Source organism: Neophocaena asiaeorientalis, unplaced genomic scaffold (genome assembly GCF_003031525.2).
Source record: "Neophocaena asiaeorientalis asiaeorientalis breed wild unplaced genomic scaffold, Neophocaena_asiaeorientalis_V1.1 scaffold496, whole genome shotgun sequence".
Lineage (NCBI taxonomy): Eukaryota > Metazoa > Chordata > Mammalia > Artiodactyla > Phocoenidae > Neophocaena > Neophocaena asiaeorientalis.
In genome coordinates, this window is record NW_020174375.1 from 1,943,871 (window position 1) to 1,971,703 (window position 27,833).

The 27,833-nt window shown below is 39.6% G+C and overlaps 1 protein-coding gene across 2 annotated transcripts in view; it reads right to left on the minus strand.

Moving 5' to 3' along the window:
• OXR1 (oxidation resistance 1) overlaps nt 1–27,833 on the minus strand; it is a 447,043-nt gene that overhangs the window by 222,776 nt on the left and 196,434 nt on the right. For both annotated transcript variants that reach the window (XM_024756318.1, XM_024756317.1), the window contains exon 3: nt 7,500–7,696. In XM_024756318.1, coding sequence (XP_024612086.1) covers nt 7,500–7,696 — 197 coding nt within the window. The remainder of the gene's footprint in view (nt 1–7,499; nt 7,697–27,833) is intronic.

The following is a 27,833-nucleotide window of genomic DNA, read 5'->3' on the forward strand; positions in this document are numbered from 1 at the left end:
CAATAAAGATGTTAAAAAAAAAAGAAAAATGAGAATACTTAAATTACTAAATTAAAAAATAAACAAGGGTATATTACTACTGACCTTCCTTATAATAAATAAATAAATAAATAATAGCATAATAAAAGGGAGTTTTAAATATAATACATGACACCATTAAACTCCTAGAAGAGAACACAGGCAAAACGTTCTCTGACATAAATCGTAGCAATGTTTTCTTAGGTCAGTCTCCCAAGGCAAAAGAAATAAAAGCAAAAATAAACAAATGGGACCTAATCAATCTTATAAGCTTTTGCACAGCAAAGGAAACCATAAACAAAACAAAAAGACAACCTAAGGAATGGGAGAAAATATTTGCAAATGATGCGACCGACAAGGGCTTAATTTCCAAAATATACAAACAGCTCATACAGCTCATTATCAAAAAGGCAAACAACCCAATCAAAAAAATGGGCAGAAGATCTAAATGGACATTTCTCCAAAGAAGACATATAGATGGCCAACAGCCATATTGAAAAGATGCTCAACATTGTTAATTATTAGAGAAATGCAAATCAAAACTACAATGAGGTATCACCTCACACCAGTCAGAATGGCCATCATCACAAAGTTTACAAATAATAAATGTTGGAGAGGGTGTGGAGAAAAGGGGACGCTCCTACACTGTTGGTGGGAACGTAAATTGGTACAGCTACTATGGAGAACAGTATGAGGTTCCTTAAAACCTAAAAGTAGAGTTACCATATGATCCAGCAATCCCACTCATGGGCATATATCTGGAAGAGACAAAAACTCTAATTTGAAAACATACATGCACCCCAATGTTCACTGCAGCACTATTTACAATAGTCAAGACATGGAAGCAACCTAAATGTCCATCAACAGATGAATGGAGGGACTTCTCTGGTGGTCCAGTGGTTAAGAATCCACCTTCCAATGCAGGGGACGTAGGTTCGACCCCTGGACAGGGGACTAAGATCTCACATGCTGCAGGGTAACTAAGCCCGTGCATCACTGAGCCCACATGCCACAACTAGAGAGCCTGTGTGCTGCAACTATAGAGGCCACGTACTCTGGAACCCGTGCGCCACAACTAGAGAGAAGCCCACGCGCCCCAGCGAAGAGCCTGTGCACAACAAAAGATCCCACATGCTGCAACTGACATGACACATCCAAAAATAAATAAATATTAAAAAACCCCCAGATGAATGGATAAAGATGACATAAAGATGTGTACATACACACACACACACACACACACACACACACAGAGAAAATGGAATATACTCAGCCATAAAAATGAAATAATGCCATTTGCAGCAACATGGATGAATGTAGAGATTATCATACTAAGTGAAATAGGTCAGACAAAGGCAAATATCATATGATATCACTTATATGTGGAACCTAAAAAAATGGTACAAATGAACTTATTTACAAAACAAAAAATAGACTCGTAGACATAGAAAACAAACCTGTGGTTACCAAAGGGGAAAGGGGGGAGGGATAAATTGGGAATTTGGGATTAACAGATACAAATTACTACAAATAAAATAAGGACCTACTGTATAGCATAGGGAACTATATTCAATATCTTATAATAACCTATAATGGAAAAGAATCTGAAAAAGAATATATATATATATATATATATACACACACACACACACATATGTATATATATGTATGTAATGTAACTGAGTCACTTTCCTGTACAACAGAAATTATCACAACACTGTAAATCAATTATACTTCAATTAAAAAAGTAAATTAAGGGCTTCCCTGGTGGCGCAGTGGTTGAGAGTCCTCCTGCCGATGCAGGGGACACAGGTTCGTGCCCCAGTCCGGGGAGATCCCACGTGCCGCGGAGCAGCTAGGCCCGTGAGCCATGGCCGCTGAGCCTGCGCATCCGGAGCCTGTGCTCCGCAGCGGGAGGGGCCACAACAGTGAGAGGCCCGCATACCGCAAAATAACTAAATAAATAAATTTTAAAAGGGTTTTGCTAAATCTAACCTTTTTCTAATTTCTTAACAGATTTAAAAGTTGTAGACCTTATTCATTGTTCTCCACAGCAGGGGTTCCAATCCTTCTCTCATGCCTGGAAGTATTCAAAGCTCTTCTTTACACTAAGCTCTTGGCCCATTTCCTCCCTCCTCCTCCACTGAAAAGGGCAAGGTTCATCTCCACTACCTCCACCACTTACTGTGTGCCTTACACTCTACTCAGTGTTAGGATTAATGACATTAATGCCATCCTCTCCTACTCATAAGAATTGAGATTTGGTATGGAGACATGCTAACACAAGAAGATAAGGAAGACAGCTAAGTGCTAGATGTCAAGGCAGCGAGGAGAACGGAGGGTGATGAACGGTGACTAGATCTATGAAGCCAATAAAGAGCCCAGGAGTGCCTTTAAGGTCTGATGTGATTTCTCCATCTTCTGGATTCCACAGCACTTTGAGTGAACCTCCCCTGCCCTCCGCTACTCCTCACTCATCTCCCCTACCTCTGGCCCCACCCATGGCATTGAGAGCATCTGTCTTGTATTCTACTCACTGGTGTGCCTGTTTTAACCAAGCACTCCCTCCCCCACCGACACGTGATGAACACCTCAAGAGCAGGGATCTCTGTTTTACCCTTCTTCTTATTCTGAGCAGCATCTTCTATGAGGCCTTCACACAGCTGGGTCTGATCGAGGACAAATCAGCATGTGGTGTGTCACTGAATGACTCTGATTATGGAGACATCTATTCAAGACCTGTCCCACTTCCTAACTGTCAAGCGAAAAAAGTCTCAGAATGGAAAGACATCAGCACATTTTACTAATAGTCACAGATGCTGGAGAGAGATGTACGAACTCTGGCTTTAGATTCTGAATCAAGGAATGAATATTGCATGGATTTACAAGCCCAGCTTAGGGAGTGCTGGGACACTTTTGGATTCTGCATGCCCAGTCTTCTTCACTATCTCTACATCTGCTTTACAACTCTTTTCAGAAGTCCTTACGTGTAGTTCTCTAAATTAAATGTAGAGAATACACGGAGTATTAAAAATATGAGTCTACTATTTGGTTTCATTTTCCATCTTTAAGTAGGGACTATGTTTTTGAAGGATATAGGTTTCTTATATACATTGTTAAACTCAAGTAGTTTTACCGAGCACAAACAAAAACTGGAGTAGGGAACAATTCTATTCTGTTTTCATCTGTTTACCCATTAGAGCCAGTCCACTAATTTAATACTATATTATTCTAGTTCTAATTAACACTTTTATTTAAAACTAATAATAGAATTGTAAGTACCTGAAGGACTTCAAATATCTAGTCCAGTTGTAAGTCACAACTCATTAACAGACCGTGTAGTCAATTTCATGTGTTGAGATTGCATTTAAAAAAATGAAAATAACGATCAGAATGGATAGTAAGGAAATGTTTTCGGGAAAATTTTTTCAGCTATGTTGGTGGTTGAGTGTGCACTGGGTAAGTGGTGTACAATGTGTTAGGCAGAATTCTAAGATGGTCCCCAAGATGCCTCACCCCTGTAATGTACACACGTGTGTGATCCCCAGGCCTGTGAATATGATGGACATTACTCCCATGATTAGGTTTTATTGACTTTGAAACAGGAAGATCATCTGGGTGGCCCTGACCTAATTACATAAGCGGTTTAAAGCAGAGAGCTTTCTTGGCTAGCCCAAGGAGAGGAAGTTAGAGATTCATAAGAGAAGGATTTGACATGCAGTTACTGGCTTGAAGATGGAAGAGGCCACATGTCAAGGGAAGAGAGTAGCCTCTGAAAGCTAAGAGTGAGCCCCAGTTGACAGCCAACCAGGAAACGGGGACGTCAGACCTACCACTTCAAGGAACTGAATTCTGCCAACAAAAGGAATGAACTTGGAAGCATACATTTCCCGAGCTGAACCAACCTCCAGACTAGAACTCAGCCCAGCTAACACCTTGATTTTAGCCTTGTAGATACCCCGAGCAGAAAATATAGTCATGTTTTGTGGATTTCTGACCTACACAGCTGTGAGCTGATAAATGGGTGTTGTTTTAAACAGCTAAGTTTGTGGTAATTTGTTTCACAGCGATAGAAAACATATACAGTACTTCATATGGTCAACTGTATAATAAAAAGCGAGCAAGAAAAAAATACTCAGAAAGACTGATTTGGTCTAAATCTATCACTGTCCAGATGAGAAGGTTAAGGTCAAGTGATGGTAAGTAACTGTGCAAGATTATACAGTTGGTAACAAAAGCAGCACAGAACAAACTCTTTCTTTAGCCACAGTCCTGATATAGTGGCTACTCTCCTTTTAATTTAGCTGAAGATTCATATATCTCACGCCAATAGAGAACAGCTTTTCCTCTGCTTATATCAAAACAATGAAATTTTATTATACTTCTTATAAGATGGATTGTTTTCCTATAAAAAGTAATGAGTTTATGCCATGCCATTTTGTTTTTTGCTGCTATAATGGTTTTAACATGTTTCTGTTATTAGGAATAATTAAGGACCTAAATCTATTGTCTATACAAGGAGGCAATCTTTTTTATTTCCTAGAGTTCTCTCAACAGGAAGTAGATCCTATACATAAATACATGAGGGATAAAATCTGTGAGATCAAAAGAAATTTCTAGAGAAGCTACTGCAGCCACTCATTAGCCACTAAGAGACATTTAAATAAGTCCAAAATTTTCTAGTTCTTTTTTTTAATTTAAAAATTCTTCAATTCCTAGAATGATTACTTAAATATAGTACTGCACTTCATTGTTAAATTTAAATGTAGTAGTAACTTGGCCACAAGAGGGCTCCCAGGTTTTTCCAGTTGTGTGAGCTATAAATTGAGACATTTGAAAGGGCATGCTGGCTGGTGGATGGGTTAGTTGGCATGGTTTCCTTAAGTGAAATTTTCTGGGGATTGCAGTAAAAATATCACTCCACTGTATCACTCAAAGAAACTCCTCGGGCTCACCTCTCTAGACGGGGATGGTATCCTTCCGAGTGACATAAAAGGCAGACTCTAAAATGTCACAAGAAGGCTAATTTCATTCACAGAGCTGGCTATCTCTGGCTCACAGTGTTTTCTTTCATTTCTTTAAGGTTCTACCCCTCATCTAAAAAAATGGAGAGTATAATACTTACAAGAGTTGTGAGGATCAACTGAGAAAGAAGGAAGGAGCTTAATGTGTGCCTAGTATTTGGAATTACCAATAAATGGCAGTTATAACTGTCGTCGTCTTTATTACCAAAACATTTACTAAGGGATACTGAAATAGGCTTGTTTCGTGAAATGATCTTTCAATATAGGTGATTACGTGGTCGCTAATATTTCAGCCTTGAAAATGTCTCCAGGTCTATTTTCACATATAGACATGCCGCTGACATTGCTTATAAATCAAACTGTTGCAAATCCAAAAATAAACATTCACTAGCTGTAGGACTATTTAAAATAACTGATAGCTCATCTTTCTGCAATCCAAACTCACCATTTAGAATTCTATTTTTCAGGCTTAGTTGTTTATGTACATTGGCCAAGCTGGGGGTCAATGTTTTACCCTCATTTTCTCATCTTCAAGGAATATTGAGTTTATAAGATAAACTCTATTTTCTGAAGGCAAAATACTGTCTTCTTATCCAGTTAATAAATCAGAAAAGCAGTAGATGGTAGTGGACATGTTGAAGGGTGGGAGGAGAGGACATTGGAAAATGGAGAGAGAAGCAGTTATGTAAACGTCACGGGCTTTTCTAGTTGATTGATTTTTAGCACTCTGCTATCATAAGTTTTAAAAATGGAAATATGTACCTGTCTACACTCTCTTATATCAATTCTCATTATAGCTGACCACTGACATCCTCAAAGACACCATGCTTGCTGTCTATTAAAAAATAAGACTTTAACATCTTCATGTGGAAAAAAAGGAAACCTGAGAGTAGATATAGGAAGAAGATACAAAATGGTAGGAAGGGAAAGCATGGTTTTAGGAGCCAAATCCTGAAAGACTACTAGACATACATGGAGGCACCTCTTCAAGTGTGAAGGAAGTAATTTAACCCAAAGACACAGGAGAATGACTGAACAAAGTCACACAGAAAATTGGTATGGGAATCAGAACTAGAAATCTGATCTGATTACATTTCTAGATAGAGACACTAAAATATCTGAGAAAAAATTCCAAACATCCCATAATGGGGTGGTGGGGTGCTGGATACCAAGACAAACATGACCCCTTTGATGTAACTTTAGTAAAGCCATTAAGCCAACAGTGTCTACTATTAAGGATTTTGGTGATGACCAAATCTCTCCAAATGAAATAATAAGCAACACCGAAGCATCCATCTTCTTCCTGGTAGATTCATCTCCCCTACACATCACCTCTACCATACATATGTTTAGCAACTTGTGTCTCAATTAGACCTAAAACACTGAAAATTGTTATTGTGAGTTAAAAATCAAGGCCAAAGACATGATGAACAAATATTCGTACATAAAAGTTGGTAATTCGACTTATTTGAATTGATTACCTCTAACACTCCAATTAAGTGTTAACGTTCAAAATTACAGGATATTATTCTACCTGGGAAAAAGGCGGTATAATGTCTGCAAGACCCTATCCACAGCCTACTACCCTGTCATACATTGGGATCTGGACGTGATTCAATCTCTCCAATGTGAAGTAATGTGCAAGGTAAAAACGGACCTACAGCATAATCTGTCCTTCCTCAGAAAGTAATAATTTTCTATTTTCTTAGTGGCTTTGTTAGTTACAGGCTGACATCAACCACTGTCTCAACAACCTGACAGAACAGGGTCAGCCACTTGAAAGCCTGGAGGGAGAATGAAAAGAGCAAAAACCGAAAACAAAAAACAAAAACGGCGCCCGGCTAAAGACTGGCAAAAATGAAAATAGTAGCACATAAGCTTAAAACTTGGAAAACCATATATATGAAATTTACTTCTCTTAGGCAGGATACAGAAGGTCCTCAGGCCTACTCTCTTACTTAACTTTGCTGAAGGTGTGCAGTATTTTTCCAACTCCATGTTCAGACTGTATGAGATGTCCACCATAAACCATCAGAAAGATATACAGTCGGCCCTCTGTATCTGCAGGTTCCACATCCACGTATTCAACCAACCAAGGATTGAAGGTATTTGGGGGGGAATATCCAGCAAGTTCCAAAAAAGCAAAACTTGAATTTTCTGCACATCCAGTACTATTTACATAGCATTTACATCACATTCGGTATTATAAGTAACCTAGAGATGATTTAAAGTATATGGGAGGATGTGTGTAGGTTATATGCAAATACTATGCCATTTCATATAAGGGGCTTGAGCATCCTCGGATTTTGGTGTCCCTGAAGGGTCCTGGAACCAGTGGATACTGAGGGAGGACTGTACACGTTATATAAACAAGGGGCATTTAACCACAGCCCCACACATTCACTGTGCTGTTTGGATAGACCCCATCTATTCACTTGCATAAATCGTGGTGCTCACCAATGGTGTAGAACCTCTTCAGCTCACTCCTTCGGGAAGGATGCTTCTGGGAATTTGCTGCGTTGTTCTGCTCTTCTTCAATGATGGACGTCTTGGGTGTGGTGGGTTTACTGGCTTGTGGCATTTGCTTTCCTGCACCAGCCAAAGGGTTGAACCCTGGAGCAGTAATATCCACCGACTGGGACTTTTTCTTCAACCTACAGGTAAAGAATACCGCATGCTGTAATTACTGACTCTAGAGAAAGACACACTTCCTTCATATTTGTCTCCACCATAATTTCTCTCAACAACTGAGTTAGACTTGGCCTTGAAAGAGAACAAGGTATGTTCAGAAATTACAGACCTTCCCTACAGTATTTTAAATTCTTCAAGTATTCTTGAAACTAGTGGGGAAGAAAATCTTCTGTCTAATCATTCTGAAAGGTTTCATTGAAATATATTAAAATGTAAGGTGACAAAAAGAAGACCTTTATTTTTTGAATAGCAAATAAAATGTAACTTCAGACAAAGACAATGCATTTGACTACTGCTTGTACTTTTGAAAGGAGTGTTTTTTAATGCTAATGTAAAACATTAGTTAGAAATAAATAATTGCAACCCAGAAAAGAATAATGAAATGCCTATCTGTATAACTAGAGGCTGCCAGTGCTTTTCTGTTTCATCGGTAACAGCAGCTTAGCTGGAAAAATTATAGCGTTTATACTGTTTCTCCAGATACTCTCAATGACAATAAATGTATTGCTCACTCCTGCATTTTAGAGAGCTGACATCAGGCCTAACATGGAAAGCAAAAGGCCACGTAGCACGAGAATATTTCTCTTGGTATAAAAATAACTGGTAAATGGTATGAGTTAAATTCAAATACTTCAAGCAACACAACTTGATATTTGTAATGTAACTGAACCCTAAGCCCAGCTTACTCTAGGCCCTTGGTTCTTCTGGAGGCTAATGTTAAGTGTCATTTTCAAGTCTTAATTCCCTACAGAAAGCTAGTTGGCAGTTTTCTTTATCAGTTATGGTAGTCACACCTGCAAATTTGGAATTTCCTGAAAGTTTCATTCACCTTCACACCTACAGGTTTTATTCAAGCTTTTCCAGTACATTAGCTTCCACTTTCTGCCCCACGGTCAGACCCTGCTCCTGCTTCTAGACTCGGCTTAGATGTGGTCTCCTCTGGGCAGCTTTCAATGACACAGACCTTGGTGGCCTGACACCATTCTGCATAGGAGGTTATTCATAATGAGCTCTCAATAAGCGTTTATTAAATTGAATTTACCAGAGCAAAAGCTTTGTTAAAGAAATAGAATATATCAATTAGCAGAAGATTCTTCAATGAAAGCAGTGTTTACTCAATTTTAGTCATTGAATTATCACCTGTTCGATATCTGCCATATTCACATACCACCTATGTTACCTACTTAATATTCATGAAAATTGACTCACTTTATCCAAATTGCCAACAAATATATTAACAAGTGCTCAACAACACTAGTCATGAGAAATACAAACTAAGACCACATTGCACTCATGAATGGATCTACCAAAAGGGCTAAAATGTCAAAGACATGGCGTGAAGTATGGTGATAAGCAGCGACTGGAATTCTGGGACACTGATGGTGGAGAACACTTTGGGCAAATGCCTGCTTAGCTGAAGGCATGCGTCTTTTGGCTCACCAATTCTGTTCTTAGAATTTATCCTACACAAATATAGGCGTGTTCACCAAAAGACCCAGTTGAGAGTATTCACAGAAGCACTATCTGTAACACACAAATATCAAAAACAGCCCAAATGTCTTCCCAACAGGAGAAATGCATAAGTGAGCTATGATGATACTTACATAGTGGAATTTTATACAGCAACGGAAATGAACAAACTACAACTACTTGCAACAACATGGATGGCTTTCACAAAAATAATGTTGAGAAAAGGAGACAGATACATAAAGGCACATGCTCTAGGATTCCATTTGTATAAAGTTCAGATAGAAGCAAAACAATCTATGATATTAAAAGTGTGGGTAGGATAACTGCTGGGGGAGTTATTACATTGATAGAGACATGAAGGGCTTTCTGGGATTCTGGAACTATTTTGTTTCCTAATCTGGGTTCTATGTATTTACTTTGTGAAAATCTAATGATCTATGGTTTTTGCATCTTTTCTGAGTATACCATATACTCCAATAAAAAGTCTCCATCTGAGGGCTTCCCTGGTGGTGCAGTGGTTGAGAGTCCGCCTGCCGATGCAGGGGACACGGGTCCGTGCCCCAGTCTGGGAAGATCCCACAGGCCGCGGAGCGGCTGGGCCAGTGAGCCACGGCCGCTGAGCCTGCGCATACGGAGCCTGTGCTCCGCAACGGGAGAGGCCACAACAGTGAGAGGCCCACGTACCGCAAAAAAACAAAAAGTCTCCATCTGAAACTGACTGAATTTTTAACTTATTCATTTACAATGAAGATTACATATAGTTACTGAATGGCTGCTTGCTACAAAAAGGTGACAGTAGAAAGAAATAGAATGAAAGTCTTGGCCTCTAGCCTCCCAAAGATGGCCAGAGTAGAGTGAATCTAAAGAAGGATCCTTTCCTCGCTGGGGATGGCTATTCCCTATCCCCTATCCCCCTGCTTTTCATGAACTGAAAGGGACTATTCATTCATTCCTTGAATGGCTACTCTGCACCAGGCGCTCTACTGGGCACCACGGATACACAGTGAGCAAAAGAGGCAAAACACCTGCCATCATGGAATCCTCATTCTTACAGAGGGAGACAAGTCATAAGCAAAGAAAGAAACCAATAGATAACAAATCAGGTGGCAAAAAGGACTGTGGATTAAAATAAAGCACAGTAAAAGGGATAGCAGACAGAGGTGTACATTCATACTATTATATAAAGGAGAGCCAAGGTAGTGCTCTCACACCATCAGACTTTTGAGGAGAGACCTGAAAGAAGGAGCCACGAACATATTTGACGAGCAGCATTTCAGCAAATGGGGAACCAGTTTTTTTGTATGTTAGAGGAACAAAGTGGCTGGAACAGAAAAAGGGAGGGGAAGAGAAACAGGAGATGAAGTCAACAAGATGGTGCTGGGGAGCAGGGGAAAGAGGACTGATTATACAGAGCTTCAAGGTCATTCAAGAATGAGGCCCGGAGAGGATGTGAGCAAAGCAGAAATGGCACAATGACTGTATTTTAAAAGAATCACTTTGGTTGCTTTGTTGAAATTAGGTTGAAGGCTGTATTTCCAACTTGAGCAAACTGCACGCAATGTCCTTCAAGGAATCACCACCAAAAATCACCTACAACATACAAATCAACATACAACCAAGTATGCCGTAATGTTCAACATACTTAAGGAAACAAGGGTTTACTTTGTACAGGGTTATGTATTTATTAATGCCTTGGTCTTCCAATAACATCATTCTTGTCTTAGTCTGGAGTTTGCAGACTGGAACTAAAAGTTATGGTCGTACTATATGCAGCTTAAGAAGGCATTAAGATTAATAAGAAGTTAAGAAATAAGCTGGGGGCCACCAAAGCAGCAACGTTAATTTGTCCCAACGTGGCTTTCCGAAAACTGCACTTAGACACAAAGACTTACACTAAAAACATTACACTGAACCCTACAAACTCTAAGAAATCACCAACATTTGACCATTTTCACTTACAAAAAGGTTAATTTTTCTAGAGTTCATCCTATAAACTGTATTTCAAAATTAAATTTGAGTTTCAGTATAAAGCAAGTTTTCTGGGGGGAGGGGGTGCAGAGGAGTAGGGATTGAAAGGAAAAGTGCTAAATTTTCCTGAAAGAAGTTCAACTGCTCTCTAGTTCTCAACAAAGATTATTTTCAAAATGTAAATGTGACAGATTTTATTTCCAATTCACATAGCAGATTATTTCATCACCAGAAATTGTTTATACCTTATGTTGGTCTGTTTCAGAATTGATCAGAGTTGCTAAATTTATGTGTCCCACGGGAGGATATCAACAATGGATCTTATGTTTGATAAAGAGCTAGATACTATAATTAATGAAGTTCTCCAACACCTCAAACACCTAAGTGTCCCACAACTCCTTTTATAGCCTCTTTGGAATGAGCAAAGGACAAAGGCAAGCAGCCAATAGCCTTCCTGCATTTCCCCTCTTCTTTCTGCCCTTCCCCAGCAGACACTCTTCCCAATCAAGACTTGAAAGGTATCACGTTTTCGTGTTGTTGCTGGAGTCGGGAATACTGCTAGTAGCTTTGTGGGCTTGCTTAAGAAAAGACTTCCATTTGCACGATCTTAGAAAGCAGAACTATGTGGGTAATTGAATTACTCCTTTAAAGATTCTAAAGATGACTACTGTGGTTGACAAGGAAACCTGCTAAATGCTACCTTCGATTTCCAAATTTCATGAAAGGGGAAGTCTTTTTACATTTTTTAACAATGTTCTTAATTAAATGTGTTAAACAAATGTAAATATAGCATAATGGCCTATGTAGTTGTGCATGAGATAAAATACCCATTGATGATAAATGAAGCACTACAAATGAGACAAAAATAATCCCTTAATAGGCACCGAAAGGACCTTTGTTTAGTGTGCTTTGCATTTCCAAAGACATGAACAGAAGGAGCCATCCCTCTTGGCATGGCTCTGATAGGCAGACAGTCCCGGTGTTTCATAATCTTTGCCTTTTCTTGTTCCTCTGTTCTTGAACAAAAAAGAATTCTTCCTACTCCTCCAAACATATATCCCACTACCTCCTTTCTGCATGGGAACAATGTTGGACACTTCTCTGAGACTCAGTTTCCTCATCTATAAAATGGGGATAAAACATACCCAGGAAGGTTCTGAGAACTAAGTCAACATCCTATGGGAAAGTACCTAGCATAGCACCTGCACAGGATGCAAGTTCCAATCTCTTTATGATGATGTAAGGGGATATAATTGTGTTCAAACTTCTATGAATGCTGAGGAAATTGTATCAGTTTCTTAGGATCCTTCCCTGCTGTACAACTTTAAACATTGAGCCTATAGGGATTACATTACATTTTGTAGGGGGCTTCACCTTTTCTGGAGTGTGGATTTTGGTGAAGGAGTGGAAGATAACAAGAGGAGACACGCTAAATGGGAGTCCTTTGCGTGATGTGTAATATGATATTTTTTCCTGTGAGAGCCCTCAAATCTTTTGGAAAACAACTGAATCCACTGGATAGTTCACTTGAGTTATACATATTTTTAATCTGTGTGGAGTTGACCTAAATTAGCAAACTTGTAAGCAGAGGTAGAGACCAGGGAATAAGGAGGAAGTAAGGACAAGACCAAGAAAGCACGCGTGAGGAGGGTTTTTGCCTCTCCTACTCTGTAAAAATAGGGTTCATGCCGATTTTAACCAGTTCTCCAAGGAGCAGGAGAAGCGCTGTAGGCGGATGATGAAATGTGAGGTCACAGGAGCTAGAGAAAAAAAAAAAGGAATGGCAGAAAACTTTCAATTCCAACCAATTTAAACAGAATTAATCTCAGTCATCAGCTAAATTTTATTCTTGCCTAACTTATTTCGACTTTACCAGAAACATAAGAAATTTTCCACTCATTTTCAAAATCACGGAGTAGAATACATGAATCTTCTGGCTTAAAGGATGTAATGGACATCTGGAGCCCAGAACTTGTGCCGACAGTGAGTGAATGTGGCTTTAAGCTGCTCACCACACAGGACTTCTCCGCAAGATGTGGGTCAACCCTCTATTTCAACGGCTTTCACCATGGAGAAGCTTTTTCTAAGCATCTTCACATTTAGATGTTTATTACTCTGGTTTATTACCTGTCATACTCTTTTGGTCTTACCTTCCCTTTCCCTCTCACACTGTGGGGATTTTCACCTTCCCACTATCTGCACCCTTCAATCATCTTCCCTCCAAGTCATAGCTAAGCAATGCTTTTCCTCTTTCTTTGCCTGTCATGCTCTGCATCTTTTAACACTTTTGTTAACTTGTTTGAATACTGCATAATAGAACTCTACCTTAAGCCTAAACTAAACCCTGGTATGACTTAAATACGTGAGAAAAAAAATTCATTTAACCTGAGTTCTTAACTGGAATTACTTCTCCCATCAAGTGAATTTAAATCGTACATTTATTATAACTAATTGGATATGTTCCTGAGCTCTGTAGCTATCTGGAGAAAAAAGTGAACCTTCTATTAATCATTCACTATATAGTATTAGGATGTCCATAGCGATAATAGCAACAGTTGGGAAAATCTACTACAGTTTAAGGGGAATATTCCCTAGGGCATAGGAAAAGTTTGGTTGGGAGGCTAAAAATTAGGGAAGCTGGAATCCAACCAGGACATTTTGACCAAAAAGCCATACTTTAGAATTAGGAGACAGAGATAAATTTCAGCTCTGACACTCATCAGTCATGTGACTGTGGACAAGAACTTGGATTGTCTGGGTCTCTACTTTCTTACCCACAATGGTGGCATTCAGGCTATCTACCTACTTGACCCAAGAGAGTTACTGTGAACAGAAAATGCGTTAATTTCAATGAAAGTACTTGGTACAATTCCACAGAACTCTGCAGTACCAGTAGCAGCTGTACAAATTCCCTCTTTGCCCCATTTATTTGTTGTATACTTACACAAATGTACATGTACACATACATACATGGATGCATGTGAATGGCTATGCCCCAAAGACTCAATGCTTATAGTCCTTTCCAGTAATTTCCAACCAGAAGACCATCTGTGATTTGCACAACTCATTACTGTGAGCAAAGCTGTCTCCTTGCTTCCTAAAAGAGCTAATGTAAGGATGTTTTTTAAAGTAGTAAAGCTGCTGAGAATGTAGATTTTCGAAGTTGGATACTGTGCGCTGCAAAAATGTCAAGTCACTCAAAAAGAGCTTTTGAGAGTGAATGCCTAAAGAATTTTCACACTGCAAAATTAAGGGCTTTTGTTACCCCTGCTGTAAAGTTTGACTAAAAATCAGCAGCTAAAAACAAACCACAAAACCATCAAAAAACAAGCATATTCAGAAGTCCAAGGAGAAGAAATGACAGATTGGAAACCTATGCATTAAAACAAGAAAACAATCCCTTGGGGTATGGGGTATGCCAATTACAGCCTGCTCTATAATTGCTGTGGCCAATCTATTCTTTGTGCTCCTAAACACAAGGCTTAAGACAGAAAATATCATTAACATGGGATCAGGAATTACACAGTCTTCTTTTAAAATTCCAAACCAATGCAAAAAGTTTCAACAGAATTATCATTTGGGAGTACAAACTGGTATTGGAACAGTTAATGGGACACCAAAACTAGAGACCTTGTTATAATAAGATGTTTCTAGCCCTGTATTCATTCTAAGAGATTTATACTTTCCTATCTTGGAGATTCAGAGCACAGAAAATTCAAGAATTGAGCCACAGGTGCAATGATATGTAGAAATGGTTTGCTAGAAATTCTTTTGTTAAATGCAATTGAATTCAACTCTGTGAAGAGCAAGCAAGGCCAGTGTACATAATATCAATCATACAGAAGCATACATGAATTCATTACTATCATACCTAATTTTGTAACAAAAATACTAGAAATTAAATCCAAAACCAATCTGCCTCTACAGAGTTCAATAAATCCTAATGTAAAAGGTTAGCCTTTCTTATTGACCTTTCATGAAAAAGACATCCAAGTCCTTGAAGTTTGCCAGCTGGTTTATTTATATCCCCATGCTTATGCCAGCCCAGAGAAAAGAGGTTGGAGAGAAGCATTTTTCATCAGGAATACTCACCACCAGATCAACTGAATTCCTGCATTCACAGAAATTCAGTCTGTTCACCATTTCATTCCTAGGACTTAGCATATTTCTTGGCATATAGAAGGCACGTCATGAATAGTTAAATGAATGAGTGGTTTCATCATGGGAAAAAGCCACAAGAGATAACACAAAAATGCAAGCAAGTTCATGTATAAAATCCAGGAAAACAAACTAAGAGAATAAGTAACTTTGGACGTTTGGGAGCAGATATAATAATCAATTTAGTACATTCACATAATATAGCCTCTTTCCCATCCGATCACGGTAATGTTTTGAAGCTTAGACAAAGGAAATTATTCCACCTCCATTATCAGTAGTATGATAAAGCTGAACAGTATTTCACTTCTTTTTTCACTAAATTCAGCTTTGTAATTTCTAAAAATACACTCTGTAGTCTTGATAAATTGACATCCCATGCAAAAAATTTCAGTGGTGGCATGAAGAAGTGAAAAGAGCAACGACTCTGGAATCAAAAACTGGGGTTCGGGCTTCCCTGGTGGCGCAGTGGTTGAGAGTCCGCCTGCCGATGCAGGGGACGCGGGTTCGTGCCCCGGTCCGGGAAGATCCCACATGCCGCGGAGCGGCTGGACCCGTGAGCCATGGCCGCTGAGCCTGCGCGTCCGGAGCCTGTGCTCCGCAACGGGAGAGGCCACAACAGTGAGAGGCCCGCGTACCGCAAAAACAAACAAACAAAAAAAAAAACAAAAACAAAAAAACTGGGGTTCAAGTTCAGGATCTACTGTCTTAAAGTAATCTAATATTAAATAATGTTACTGATTTGAAAGTTCTACTTTATATTTTTGATCACTCATTAAGAATTTTGCCTATTATCTTTCTACTATCAAGTTTCCCAAGATTAAGTCAACAGTAGTAAAATTTTATGTTTCCCCTTCCATGTACTTTCCAATTATACCATTATATTGTAAGCATTCACTTTGAAATTACACAGGTTTCCAATTTATTTCAGTTTTTGCCTTGGAACTTCAAAGCCTTTCGACTGGAAAATCCTGAAAGTAGAAACACATTACGCAAATCCAAAGATTAGGGCTTGAAGGATTTGGAAGTCAAATTCTTGTAAATGTTCCACAGTCTTCTGTAATAACTCACAGAGATGGAATTTAATTTTATTACCTTTGATGAAATGATTTGTAACAGCTATTGCCACATCGATTGCATTCTGTTTATTCATCTTAGGGAGAAGGAAATCAGAATAAAGAAGACTATTTTAAGACTTTAGGCTTCTATCCAACATTGCTGATTAAAGGAATCTATGTTTAACAGGGCCTATTACAAACTATCTGTATAAAGCATGTGGACTAGCTGATTAAAATGTAGTTTTGCTTACGCACAACATAAGGCAACTCCAAACTTAATCAAGATAGCTTCTGCAGGTAATAATACTCTGGGCCAAAGCGCAATGGTTTATAGTTAAAATGCCAATGTAGCACAAAAATCTCCCGTCTTAATTTCCCCAAATGAATACATGAGACACAGGAAAAGAAGTTCAAAAATATAGGTCTCTTATTACATATTAATTCAGGAGCTTGATGGAAAACATCACTTCATTTAATCCATTGTTTCTTTACCTCTTTAAACCAACCCATCCTATTGTCATCCTAAATATTTTCAAATGAAAATGATACCTTGTTGTTTTTAAGTGTAAGATTGCATTATTGAGGGTATTCCTGATGGAAAAGGATTTTTTTTAAACGGTCCTATGTAGACTCTAAGTAGCTACCCTAGAATAGGGCAACCATGTGCCCTCTCCCAGTTTGAAGATCACTGGGGAACCTGTTATAGTTTTCTTCTGTTCAGATCATAGTGGTTTAACACGTGAGGTCTACGAAGTGTGCCCCCAATACAGCAAAGTTGAATTTTAGACTTTCTTCAGATAAACATACTATAAAATGTTTAAAATTACATTAAAGAAGTCACTGTCTTCTTCCCAGTGGCAACTCTATAAACCTACATTTCTTTCCCTATTATTTAAAACATTTTTCCTATTACAGAAAAGGGTATGGTCCTCCTCTCATTAAAGCTAATCTCTCCATGTGTTCTCTGAATCCAACAGCATCCTCTCTCTATACCTGAGGTTTTAATGTACTAACTACCCTCTTCCCTCTGTAAATCCTGAACCAACTGAGAAATAAAGACAGGAGTCAAGGACTCCGTTACAAGCTGGCAGCTTGGAGAACCGTATCCTGGTGAGGCTGCTCCGTGCTCAGAGAACATCACAAAGATGCTGTGGGCATCGCATCCCAAAGACAGAAGGCAGAGGAGGTGGGGCCAGACCTCTGCAGTCCCTTTCACAGTTTGAGAAGTTGCTCTCCTTCCTTTGGAGAGGCACAGACACAGAGAGCCAAAGGTCTCTTCTAAATCCTTCACAAAGGAAGGAAGTTTCTCTTTTACACACACAGGAAGGGATGCCGGCAAGGCAGACGATGCTCCTCCTACATCACTTTCTCAACTTTACTCCTAGGTTATCTGCTTCCAACCTGGTCATGCATCTCCCCCTCTTTGCTAAACCATTCCCACCAGCATTCCACCAAGTGCTAAAATCTCTCATCCCTTCAAGAAGCTGTTTTCTTCCTAAGGCTACCATCCCATTTCTTGAGTTCCCTTCTCTGTTTCACAGCACTCGGTTTCATCTCTTCATCACTGCACAACCCTCTCCAATACCACTCTCACAAAACAACTCATTTAGGTTTTCAATCATTTCACACAAAGTTACTTTTTTTGGTTTTCATCTCTTTTTTAGTCTTTGAGTCACAGGATGTGTTTGTAGAGGTGGATGGCACAAAGGGTAAGACTCTGGAGTTAGAACCCTGCGTCCAAAATTTGGGCAAATTGCTTCATCTCTCTGCAGTTTACTCATTTGTAAAATGAGTTTAATAACTCTACTTACCTTGAAGGGTTATTAAAAGGATAACATAACATCATCCATACAAATATTCAGCATGATATGCACTGGTACATATAAGTCCTCAACTTTTTTTTTAATGGCCCCTCTATGTTGAAACATCCTATCTTAGAGCCCCTGACACACAATACTTCTAATATTCCTTTTTTTCCCCACTATTCCTTAAAGAGTTCCTTTTTTTCCCTTTCAACCCTAAATTCTGGAATATCCAGGGGCCTAACAGAGCTGGGCCTCCCTTCGCTTTATGTTCACTATCTCCCTAGATGTTCTCATCCATTCCCTTGGGAAGAAATATTTATATGCTAAAAACTCCCACATTTATACCTCCAGCTCAAACTTTCCCCAGAACAGCAGACTTAAATATACAACTAGCTACTTGGCATTATCGATTACCTGTGGCACATCTTAAACTCACCATGTCCCTAAACAAATTCTTGATTCCTAAATTTGCCTCAACCTTCCTTCCTGTCTTCTCCATCTTTGCAAATGGCACCAACACCTACGGTTATTCAAGCCGGAAAACTCGAAGTTATATTTGTTCCCTTCCTTTGCAACACTCTCCAGTTCTAATTCATCAACACATTCTCTCCATTCTGCCTTCCCAAATTATACCTTCAGCCTCTCCACTTCTCTCCATCTCCACTCCCACCTCCCTAGTCACCAGCCCACTGGATTACTGCCACAGCCTCCATATTGGTCTCCCTGTTAGACTTTCCTTTTTTCCTACCTGTTCTTGCAGCAGCCGTAACAAGCATTTTAAGCCTAAAGGAGATAGGCTACTCTCTTGCTCCAAAGAACTGAACGCCTCCCCAGTGTGACCTGATGAATTTCTCAACTGCTTTCCATGGGCTGTAAGTCCCTGCATCTCTCCATCTCCTACTTCATCCTGGGCTCTTCTTCTTGCTCATGTGCCAGTCCCCTTGGTGTCCTTCAAGGTTCTCAAACACGCCAAGCTCTTGCCTTCCTCAGGGCCTTTGCACATGCTATTTCCTCTGACTCTCTGAGTTGCTGGTTGCTTCTCATTTTTTAACTCTCCTCAGAAACCCCATCCCCCATGATTCTAAGTAGGTTGTCTCCCATCTCCTACCTCCCAGCCCCACTCAAGCTGTGCTTTAGGGCTCTGCTCATCTGCTTCTCAGGGTATTTATCACCAAGTCTAATGATACATTTGTTCATGTTTACTTTTTTCTCTTCTGTCTCTCTCACTTTGCTGTTCACTCTGGTGGGCCTGGAAGCACATCTCCTTTATCCATCTACCAAGTGCCTTGCACAGCAAAAAGATTTACTACACGAATAAGTGAATCGATGAAGAAGTAAGTAAATGATCCCTCTGCGTAAATTCCAGACATGTCTTCACTCAGAAGACTTACAGGGCATGAGGTTAGGTTTATCCTCTCCCTCTTCTCTCATTTTTAGTTTGGACCAGTCACAATGTACAGGGCATGAGGTTATGTTTATCCTCTCCCTCTTCTCTCATTTTTAGTTTGGACCAGTCACAATGTACAGGGCATGAGGTTATGTTTATCCTCCCCCTCTTCTTTCATTTTTAGTTTGGAACAGTCACAATGTCCCAAATCTTTCTTAGGAAATTACTGTCACATCTCTTTGGTTAGAAAACCACAATATTCGTAACAGTTGTGTGAAAAGAGAGCTGTCTCCAGATCTATGAGAAGGACTAATTTTAAAGGCTGAAAATTATGGTTGAATGCATCATCTAAAGAATAGGCTTGGGCTAGAAGACCCTTTAAAACATGTGTTGATATACTGGCATTATGCTAATGGGCATTTCACTCCTGTATTTTCTGGGTGTCATATTTCTGCAGGTAGTAAATTACATTAGGAGAAAAATCAAATGGAGATTGAATAAACAGAAGCAAAATATTACATGTTAACAAGCCAGGAAGAAAAGGGCAGTAGAAAAAAATATATCCATATATGTCAATTTCTAATTACATTAAAGACTGATAGAAATACCTACATAACTCTATTAAAAATAGTATATTCAGTCAAGCATCATTAAAGAATAAGAAATAAAATCTGATGATGGCAAAAAGTAGCAATCTATACTTAATTGTAGTTGGGAGGGCCCTTACAATCCGTAGGGAAGCTGAGTTCAACCACGTGATTTCACAGTGGCATTACTGGAACTAATATTTCTTGAGCTCATGCTATATATTAAGCAAATGACCAATTACTGCCTTTAATCTGTATACCATAAGCTACCTGAGGTCAGGGATTGTCTTATTTATATTTGAACCACCAGCGCCCTGTACCCTGCCGGGCACACAGTAGCCACCATTAAAGGCTTGACTTCACCTAAGGATAAACTGAATAACCAGGTACATACAAGTACCCCAGGAAAGACTGCCTTGGAGTCTTCTTATGAACTCTTAGTTGCTTTGTATCACAAACCTGGTAATGGCCATACAGTGCTGTTCTGAGCACCTGTTCAGAACAGTGCTCTCGACTAGATTCTGCCATAACTAGGAATAAACCTGACTTAACACACTTAACCTGAACCTCATCATTCTCATGTGTACCATGCTGGACATCACCCCTGTGATATTTGCCCAGCAAGTTTACATTCTTTGTGTTCACCAGGTATCCGCTGATTCCCATCTATGTGCAAGGCACTGTTCTATGCTCCAGGGATCTTAGTTGTGGGCACCAGCACTCTGCATTTTGTTAGGTGTTTAAAGCCACCTCTTTCTCTTGTCAGGTGGGATATTTTATAGGTTCTTTGTAGTCCAGTCCTGACTGGAGATCCCTCCTCTGCAGCTTCCTCTTTTTGAGTGAATGCAAATCTTCTCACTGGGCCCTAGTAGCTCCTATACCAGCCCTCACATACACTGCCGTGTTATTTCCCCCAAACAGCCCTCCTCGACAAGATCGACAAGATCTAAGACCTGACCTTTCAGGCCAGGTCTCTCTCTCTCTCTCTCTCTCTCTCTCTCTCTCTCTCTCTCTCTCTCTCTCTCTCTCTCTCTCTCTCTCTCTCTCTCTCTCTCTCTCTCTCTCTCTCTCTCTCTCTCTCTCTCTCTCTCTCTCTCTCTCTCTCTCTCTCTCTCTCTCTCTCTCTCTCTCTCTCTCTCTCTGCCATATTTTGCCAACAAGAAACGAACATTCCTTGACCTGTAGGTTTCAGCACACTCGCAAGATAGCAGCTCTTTGTATCCCTGTGTCAGATTCTCCCTACTCTTTCATTTCTCATGGTTGAGTCAAAGTCTAACCCATTGTTTCCCCAAGCTCTCTGGGTTGTCCCAATGAAGCCCCATACATAGATTTAAGGTGAGGGTGGGGGTTGGGATAGGACAAGATTCCCAGAACGCCAGCAGCTCTCTCTAAAAATCCTGCTCTAATCTCCAAACTGTTATATCAGCTGGCGGTGGGTGCTCAGCTAAGAGTCACAGAACAGTCCCTGACCATCAGCTTCTCAAATCTCGATCTGGCGGTTCCACACCTCATTTCAAAATGTGTGAGTATCGGGTGTCTTAGATCCAGCTGAACCAGAGAAAATGTCTAATTTTCACTTCCTGCTACAGATGCAATGCACCTTTATTAACCCTTCTTAAGGTCATTGCTCTTTGGCTCAGGAAGGGTTGGAACCACCAAAGAAGGTGGTGATAGAATGAAGACACTCCTCCATTTCAGGGACATTTCCAGTTAAATATAACACAATACAATATAATATAATATATATATATTTTTTAATTTATTTTCAATATATTCAATTGAAGGCTTATTGAACCTAATGCACGATGCTAAGTGTTGAGGATACCAAGATAAAAACTGTTGCTCTCCTTTAGGACACAAAAGGGGATGGATTTATAAAACAGAATTATAAGTACTCTGGTTACAGGAGGGTAATCTCTCCTCCACTTTGGATTTATCTATAAGTTCTAATATTCATGTGAATTTATTTCTGATTACCTTTTACTCAACCTTAAGAAATTAGGTTCAAGTATTTGTGAACTGTGTGTCATTGCTATTGGGAATAATTAGAATAAGAGAAAACTGAGGTTGGGATTAGAAAAAAGGAGGTAAAGGTAAAGCAGAAGACAGGGATAGGATGGAGCGTTTTGTTTGTTTGTTTTTTGTCAAGAAGCATTAGGCTGAAATGAAGTGGTCGTTTTATTTTACAGAAGTGCTTTAAAATAAAAAGTTCCTACCTGCTACCAATATGTTACAAAACAGAAAACATGTTAGACCAAAAGTGGCAAGATTAATCTAATTTCAGAATAAAGAGCAGACCTCTCAGCTGAACAAATTTACCTTTACAAAAAACTGAGGGCATCCTCGTCCATGTTCTTATTTTTCCACAGAGAGGTAAAAATCAGGTAGGTGTGGACTGAACACAGGCACTTGAAAACCACTGGGCTAGATTATCTCAGATTTGACAGGCAACGAATTTCCTTTGCCAGAGAATCCCTTTATTCGAACCTGCTCCACTCCTTCCTCTACCTCTCTATGCCTGACAGCAGAGGGATAGATTTTCATACAGTTTTCCAAGCTCTGTGATCGGGGCCAGCTACATAATTTGTGGTTCCCTGTGCAAAATGAAAATGAGAGGTTCCTTGCTTAAAAATGTAGTAAGAATTCAAGATAGTGACTGCAGAGCATAAAACCAAGTGTGGACAGGCACAGGCCCTGTACAGCTAGCTGCACAGGGCACACACCCGTAAAGCTGGATCTGCCTGTGCTGCCTAACACAATCCCTCACATTGATTTCCCAAAGCAGAGCTTTTTAAAAATGATGCTTCAGCACCTAGGAATCGTGTATAAGGAAACACTTCTAGAATGACAGTCCAGCTTGATGAAGTCTTCCTTATTGGTCAGTAAATCGTATCTTGCAGGTCAGAGCTCAAACCCAAGGTACCGCAGATTATGAATTTAAATACTGTCTTAACCTCCTGGCAGTTGAAATGTCCTTAGTCATCTTAAGTTAATCTTTGTGTCTGTGGGGTTGTATTGGAGCTTAAGAATAATATTCTACATGTATACAATTTGATCAAAACCACCTGGATGGTTCAAAATAATCTCCATGTGGAGAAAAGGATACTGAGATGGGATACAGCTCTGGGATGGGAAACAGCTGCGGAGAGTATGCTATCCTTCCCTTTTTTGCATTGAAGCAGAAAGTGTTTAGATGGATAACATTTTTATTTTGCAGAGGTAAGAGGCATTTCAGAGCAAGGATAATTTGGAGAGTCCTGAGAAGAATGTTCTGGCTGACCCACCATTATTCCTTCTTTGGATGCCACTACAGCCTCCTACTGCTTCTGCTCTTTCCTCTCATTCAATCCATTTTCCACACAAAGAGCAAACTGCTGTTTTAAAAACATAATTCAGATCAAGTCAGTCCTTCCAATAGGGCTTCTTATCTTCACTGCATAGATTTTAAACCACTTACCAAATCCTGCAGGACCCTTCATGACATGGCCCCTGCCTCTTTCACTGTCCTCATCTCTATGCTCCTCCTTACTCGCTGTTGTGTCCACACTTTTTTCTGTTCCTAGACACTTTACTAGTCTCAAAGCTTTTGTACTAGAAGCTCCCCCTGCTTGAAACGCACCTTCTCCAGAAATTCACGTCTGGTTCCTTGTCATCCAGGTCTCAACTCAAAAGCCTCTTTAGAGAAAGACCTTCTTTACTACCCAACCTGAAGTTGTCAGTTCCTCCCGTCACCCTATTTTATTGGTATTTTCTTCAGACTATTTATCGTAGATATATTTTATTGTGAATGATCTGTGGTGCCAAACCGCTTCATTAATGATCTGAGAGCTGAAAGCTCACCTGCCTTGTTCACTGACAGATTTCCAGTGCTTAGAACAGAAGTTTAGACGGTAGAGCAATTGTGTCACAACTCAAATACTTCATTCTGCATTAACTAAGAAGGAAACACTACACACATTCATTTAAAAATGACAGTTTACCTGCAGAGATTTTTAACTAGAAGGAAACACTATATGCTTTCCATCATTTAAAAATGACAACTTCTCTACAGAGGTTTTTACATATACAGGAAAAAGACTGACATCTTAAATGTAGCACTACATGTATAGTATCTGCTGTGTTTTTCCTTGATGATTGTACTTTTCCTTTTTAAAGAAATTCTTTGGTAATTTCTCAGGAACTCGGTTAAGTAGTCTACACACAATGACAATTTGCACCACAAAAATCCATAGAGCACTACAGCCAGAAGCTGGACATTAGTGGTCATTTATGACTCCTGGGTCATTGGTTTTGTCACAGTAAGCAAAGGAAAGCTCAGTGACTACATTTTTAACATTCATTTCTCACTTCACAGGCAAAAAAAAATACTGCCTTATTATTCAGACAAAGCTTTAGAATGGCAAGTCACTGCTGAGACAGTGACGAGAAGGTCAGTTTTAGGGGAAGAACAATTCTTTTTCTACCACATATTCTCCTATTTAACTTCACGGGTATTGTTGGAGTTAGAACCCAAATATTGCTTTATCTCACTACATATATCAAACTACTGTAATTATATTTCTATGTTTCCTTTCTACTCCAACAGGAAATGTTGAATAAGATTCTATGTGCTACTCAAGAATCAAGGAAGAAGAAGGAAAATTGTGAAACATGTTCATAATTCTTGTCATGCATTCAGTTGATTAAGGGCAGCAGCCATTTTGGAGACAGTGATAGGTCCATTGCATGTTTTAACCTTTCCTGCACAGTGGAAGCAAACACCATACAGGTTTTGGGGAAAACAATCCTCTAGGCACACAGAGCAGAAGCTATTTTGTTACTTTAGTGCTGACAACACAGAATAGAAAAAGCAAAACCATGCTACACAAAGGTTTGGGCCACAGAAGGTGAAGATATTAAAATGAATATATTTCATACTAAACACATGCTTTTCTTCCCCTGACTTAAGATGACCCTCATGGAGGCCACCAGAAATAATAACATTTTTCATGACAATAAGTATGAGCCCAAAGCAAAAGTAGTAATTAACAAGCAGTTAATCTGGTAATTACCTCCTGGGCAAAATTACAGTTGTCAAAGAAAACAGGACACTACATACTTAAAAAATATCTACTCATGGGCTTCCCTGGTGGCGCAGTGATTGGGAGTCTGCCTGCCAATGTAGGGGACGCGGGTTCGTGCCCCGGTCTGGGAGGGTCCTGCGTGCCGTGGAGCGGCTGGGCCCGTGAGCCATGGCCACTGGGCCTGCGCGTCCAGAGCCTGTGCTCCGCAACGGGAGAGGCCACAACAGTGAGAGGCCCACGTACCGCAAAAACAAACAAACAAACAAACAAAAAACCTACTCATTCTTTAGCCAAAGAGGTAAAACCTGCATCCGTTGGTTTCTTGCCATATAAGATGATCAAGGTGAACTAATGCCAAATGAAATTGTCTTGGAGAAAAAATTAACTCCAACCATTTTTGAAAAAGTTTTTCAAGTGACATACTACAATGAATCCCAAGATGCATTGTCTAATTTACACACACACACACACACACACACACACACACACACACACACACCCCTTAAGATGTGAGTAGAATGGAAACTAGAGATGCAATCATGATTTAAAACAACAGTCTTAAAGTCTGACTTAAATAAACTGCATTCCTATGGTCTATGTTGCTATTTAAAAGTTTCTGGATTTCATACAAAGGTTTATTTGATTGAAGCTAAAATATATGGGCTCCAAACTGTCTCATGAAATTTGTTAGTAAGCAAAAATTTTATTATTTCTGCAGATAGCATTTTTTTAAATTATATCTGAAATACTCTGTTGATTGATTTGTTCATAAGACAGATTGTGTTGGGATATGTTTAAAGGAATAGTCCATGAGTGGATTTATTATCTAGGCAGCAAACGTCAAAACTACATTGAGAAAAATGTTTTAATAAATGTAAAACCTGATGTCCATATACTTGTACCATTTTCTTAAAAATTGTATTTTATTACAATTTTGCAAAATAGAATTCATAGCAAACAATATATGCCAACTTCCAGGAGTGTCTATAAGAACTTTCGGTGGCTATTGCTTAAGGACAATTATCAGCTAATTTCTAGCAGGGAACTACAATAAGAAGATATAAGTCATACGTACAGAAGTCAGAGATGAGCCAGGACATTTGAACTCAGTTAAAAGTATACTAACTAATCCCATAGAGTTTTCCTGGGCAATACACACATTTTTTCCCCCTGGGGAAAAATAGGGCGACAAAGTGGGCAGATATTATAATGTGTACATTTCATAGTGAGAAGGTGAAATATTCTCTACCAACATATATGTCATACCTCATTCTCAGACATTCAATAAAGATACCCCCTGAAAAAATATACTGTGACCACATAAATTCTCCTACAGAAGTTTTTTCTCCATTGGCGAGGGGCTTAATCACCTACTGGTACATTACAATGCAACAAAAAAAATTTGTGGTTACTAAATACAAATGTAGCATTTAATTGTAGATTTCAATCTTCATCAAATGCACATTTATGGTGGCATAGTGGCTAAGATGTTTCCAAGAGGGTCAAGTAATAAAATCTTCACCAGATGAGCCAGGCTTTTTTTTAACAAGACCGTATTAGATCAACTTTTACTGTGACTACTTTCTCATCATTACATGCCTAATAACTTCTCTTTATTTATTTATTATTATTTTTTTGTGGTATGCGGGCCTCTCACTTTTGTGGCCTCTTCCATTGCGGAGCACAGGCTACGGACGTGCAGGCTCAGCGGCCATGGCTCACGGTCCCAGCCGCTCCGCGGCCTGTGGGATCTTCCCGGACCGGGGCACGAACCCGTGTCCCCTGCATCGGCAGGCGGACTCTCAACCACTGCGCCACCAGGGAAGCCCAACTTCTCTTTATTTTGAGGCAAACGCAGGGCAAGTAGAGAACATTGTAGAAAAATGCCAGCTGAATGTAAGATTTTATAACTGATGAAAAAGAATTACCTGTCACAATCACAAAGAAATGATTAAGTACCAGTGACTCATTGTTCCATTAACTGAGTCCCAATATGAATTTAGAAAAACCTCAGACCTATAATCTTTCTAAGTCAATATGTCAATTTAGTCAGTGCTGAAGTATCCAAAGAGTTTATTTTATCATCATCAAAAGCATTTAAGAAATCACCCTTTAAAATGTCCTGCATTAAGTGCTGAACGAGTACACTTTACATAGACAACAGCTCTGGTGGATATGAAGCTTACCCTACAATCTCAGGTGTGTCAGAAATAGGAAGTGCAATCTCAATCACTCTTGTATTTTCCTTCCTTGCCCAGAGTTGTGCAAAAGTCCCTGGGTCTTAAGCATCACCAAAATAAAACAAAGTGCCCCCTCCTTTGGCCCATCCCAGTCACTGGTCTACTTTGTCATAGATTTCATGGTCACATTGGTTCACATTGGTCCACCCGCTGTTCCAGGCTGCATGGCTTCCTCAGGGCCTGTGATTCTGCTTTTCCTGTGCCTGCTACAAACATGGGAATCATTGGAGTGGCTGTGGGGTGTTAGTGGGTCATCCTCTCTGAGATCTCGCTGTATCTCGATAATGTGTTAGTCATCCCTAGCTCCCTGGCTTCTGGGCACTTCCTGTCCCCCAGCCATTGGGTAGAGCCTCGTGATTAGTTCTGG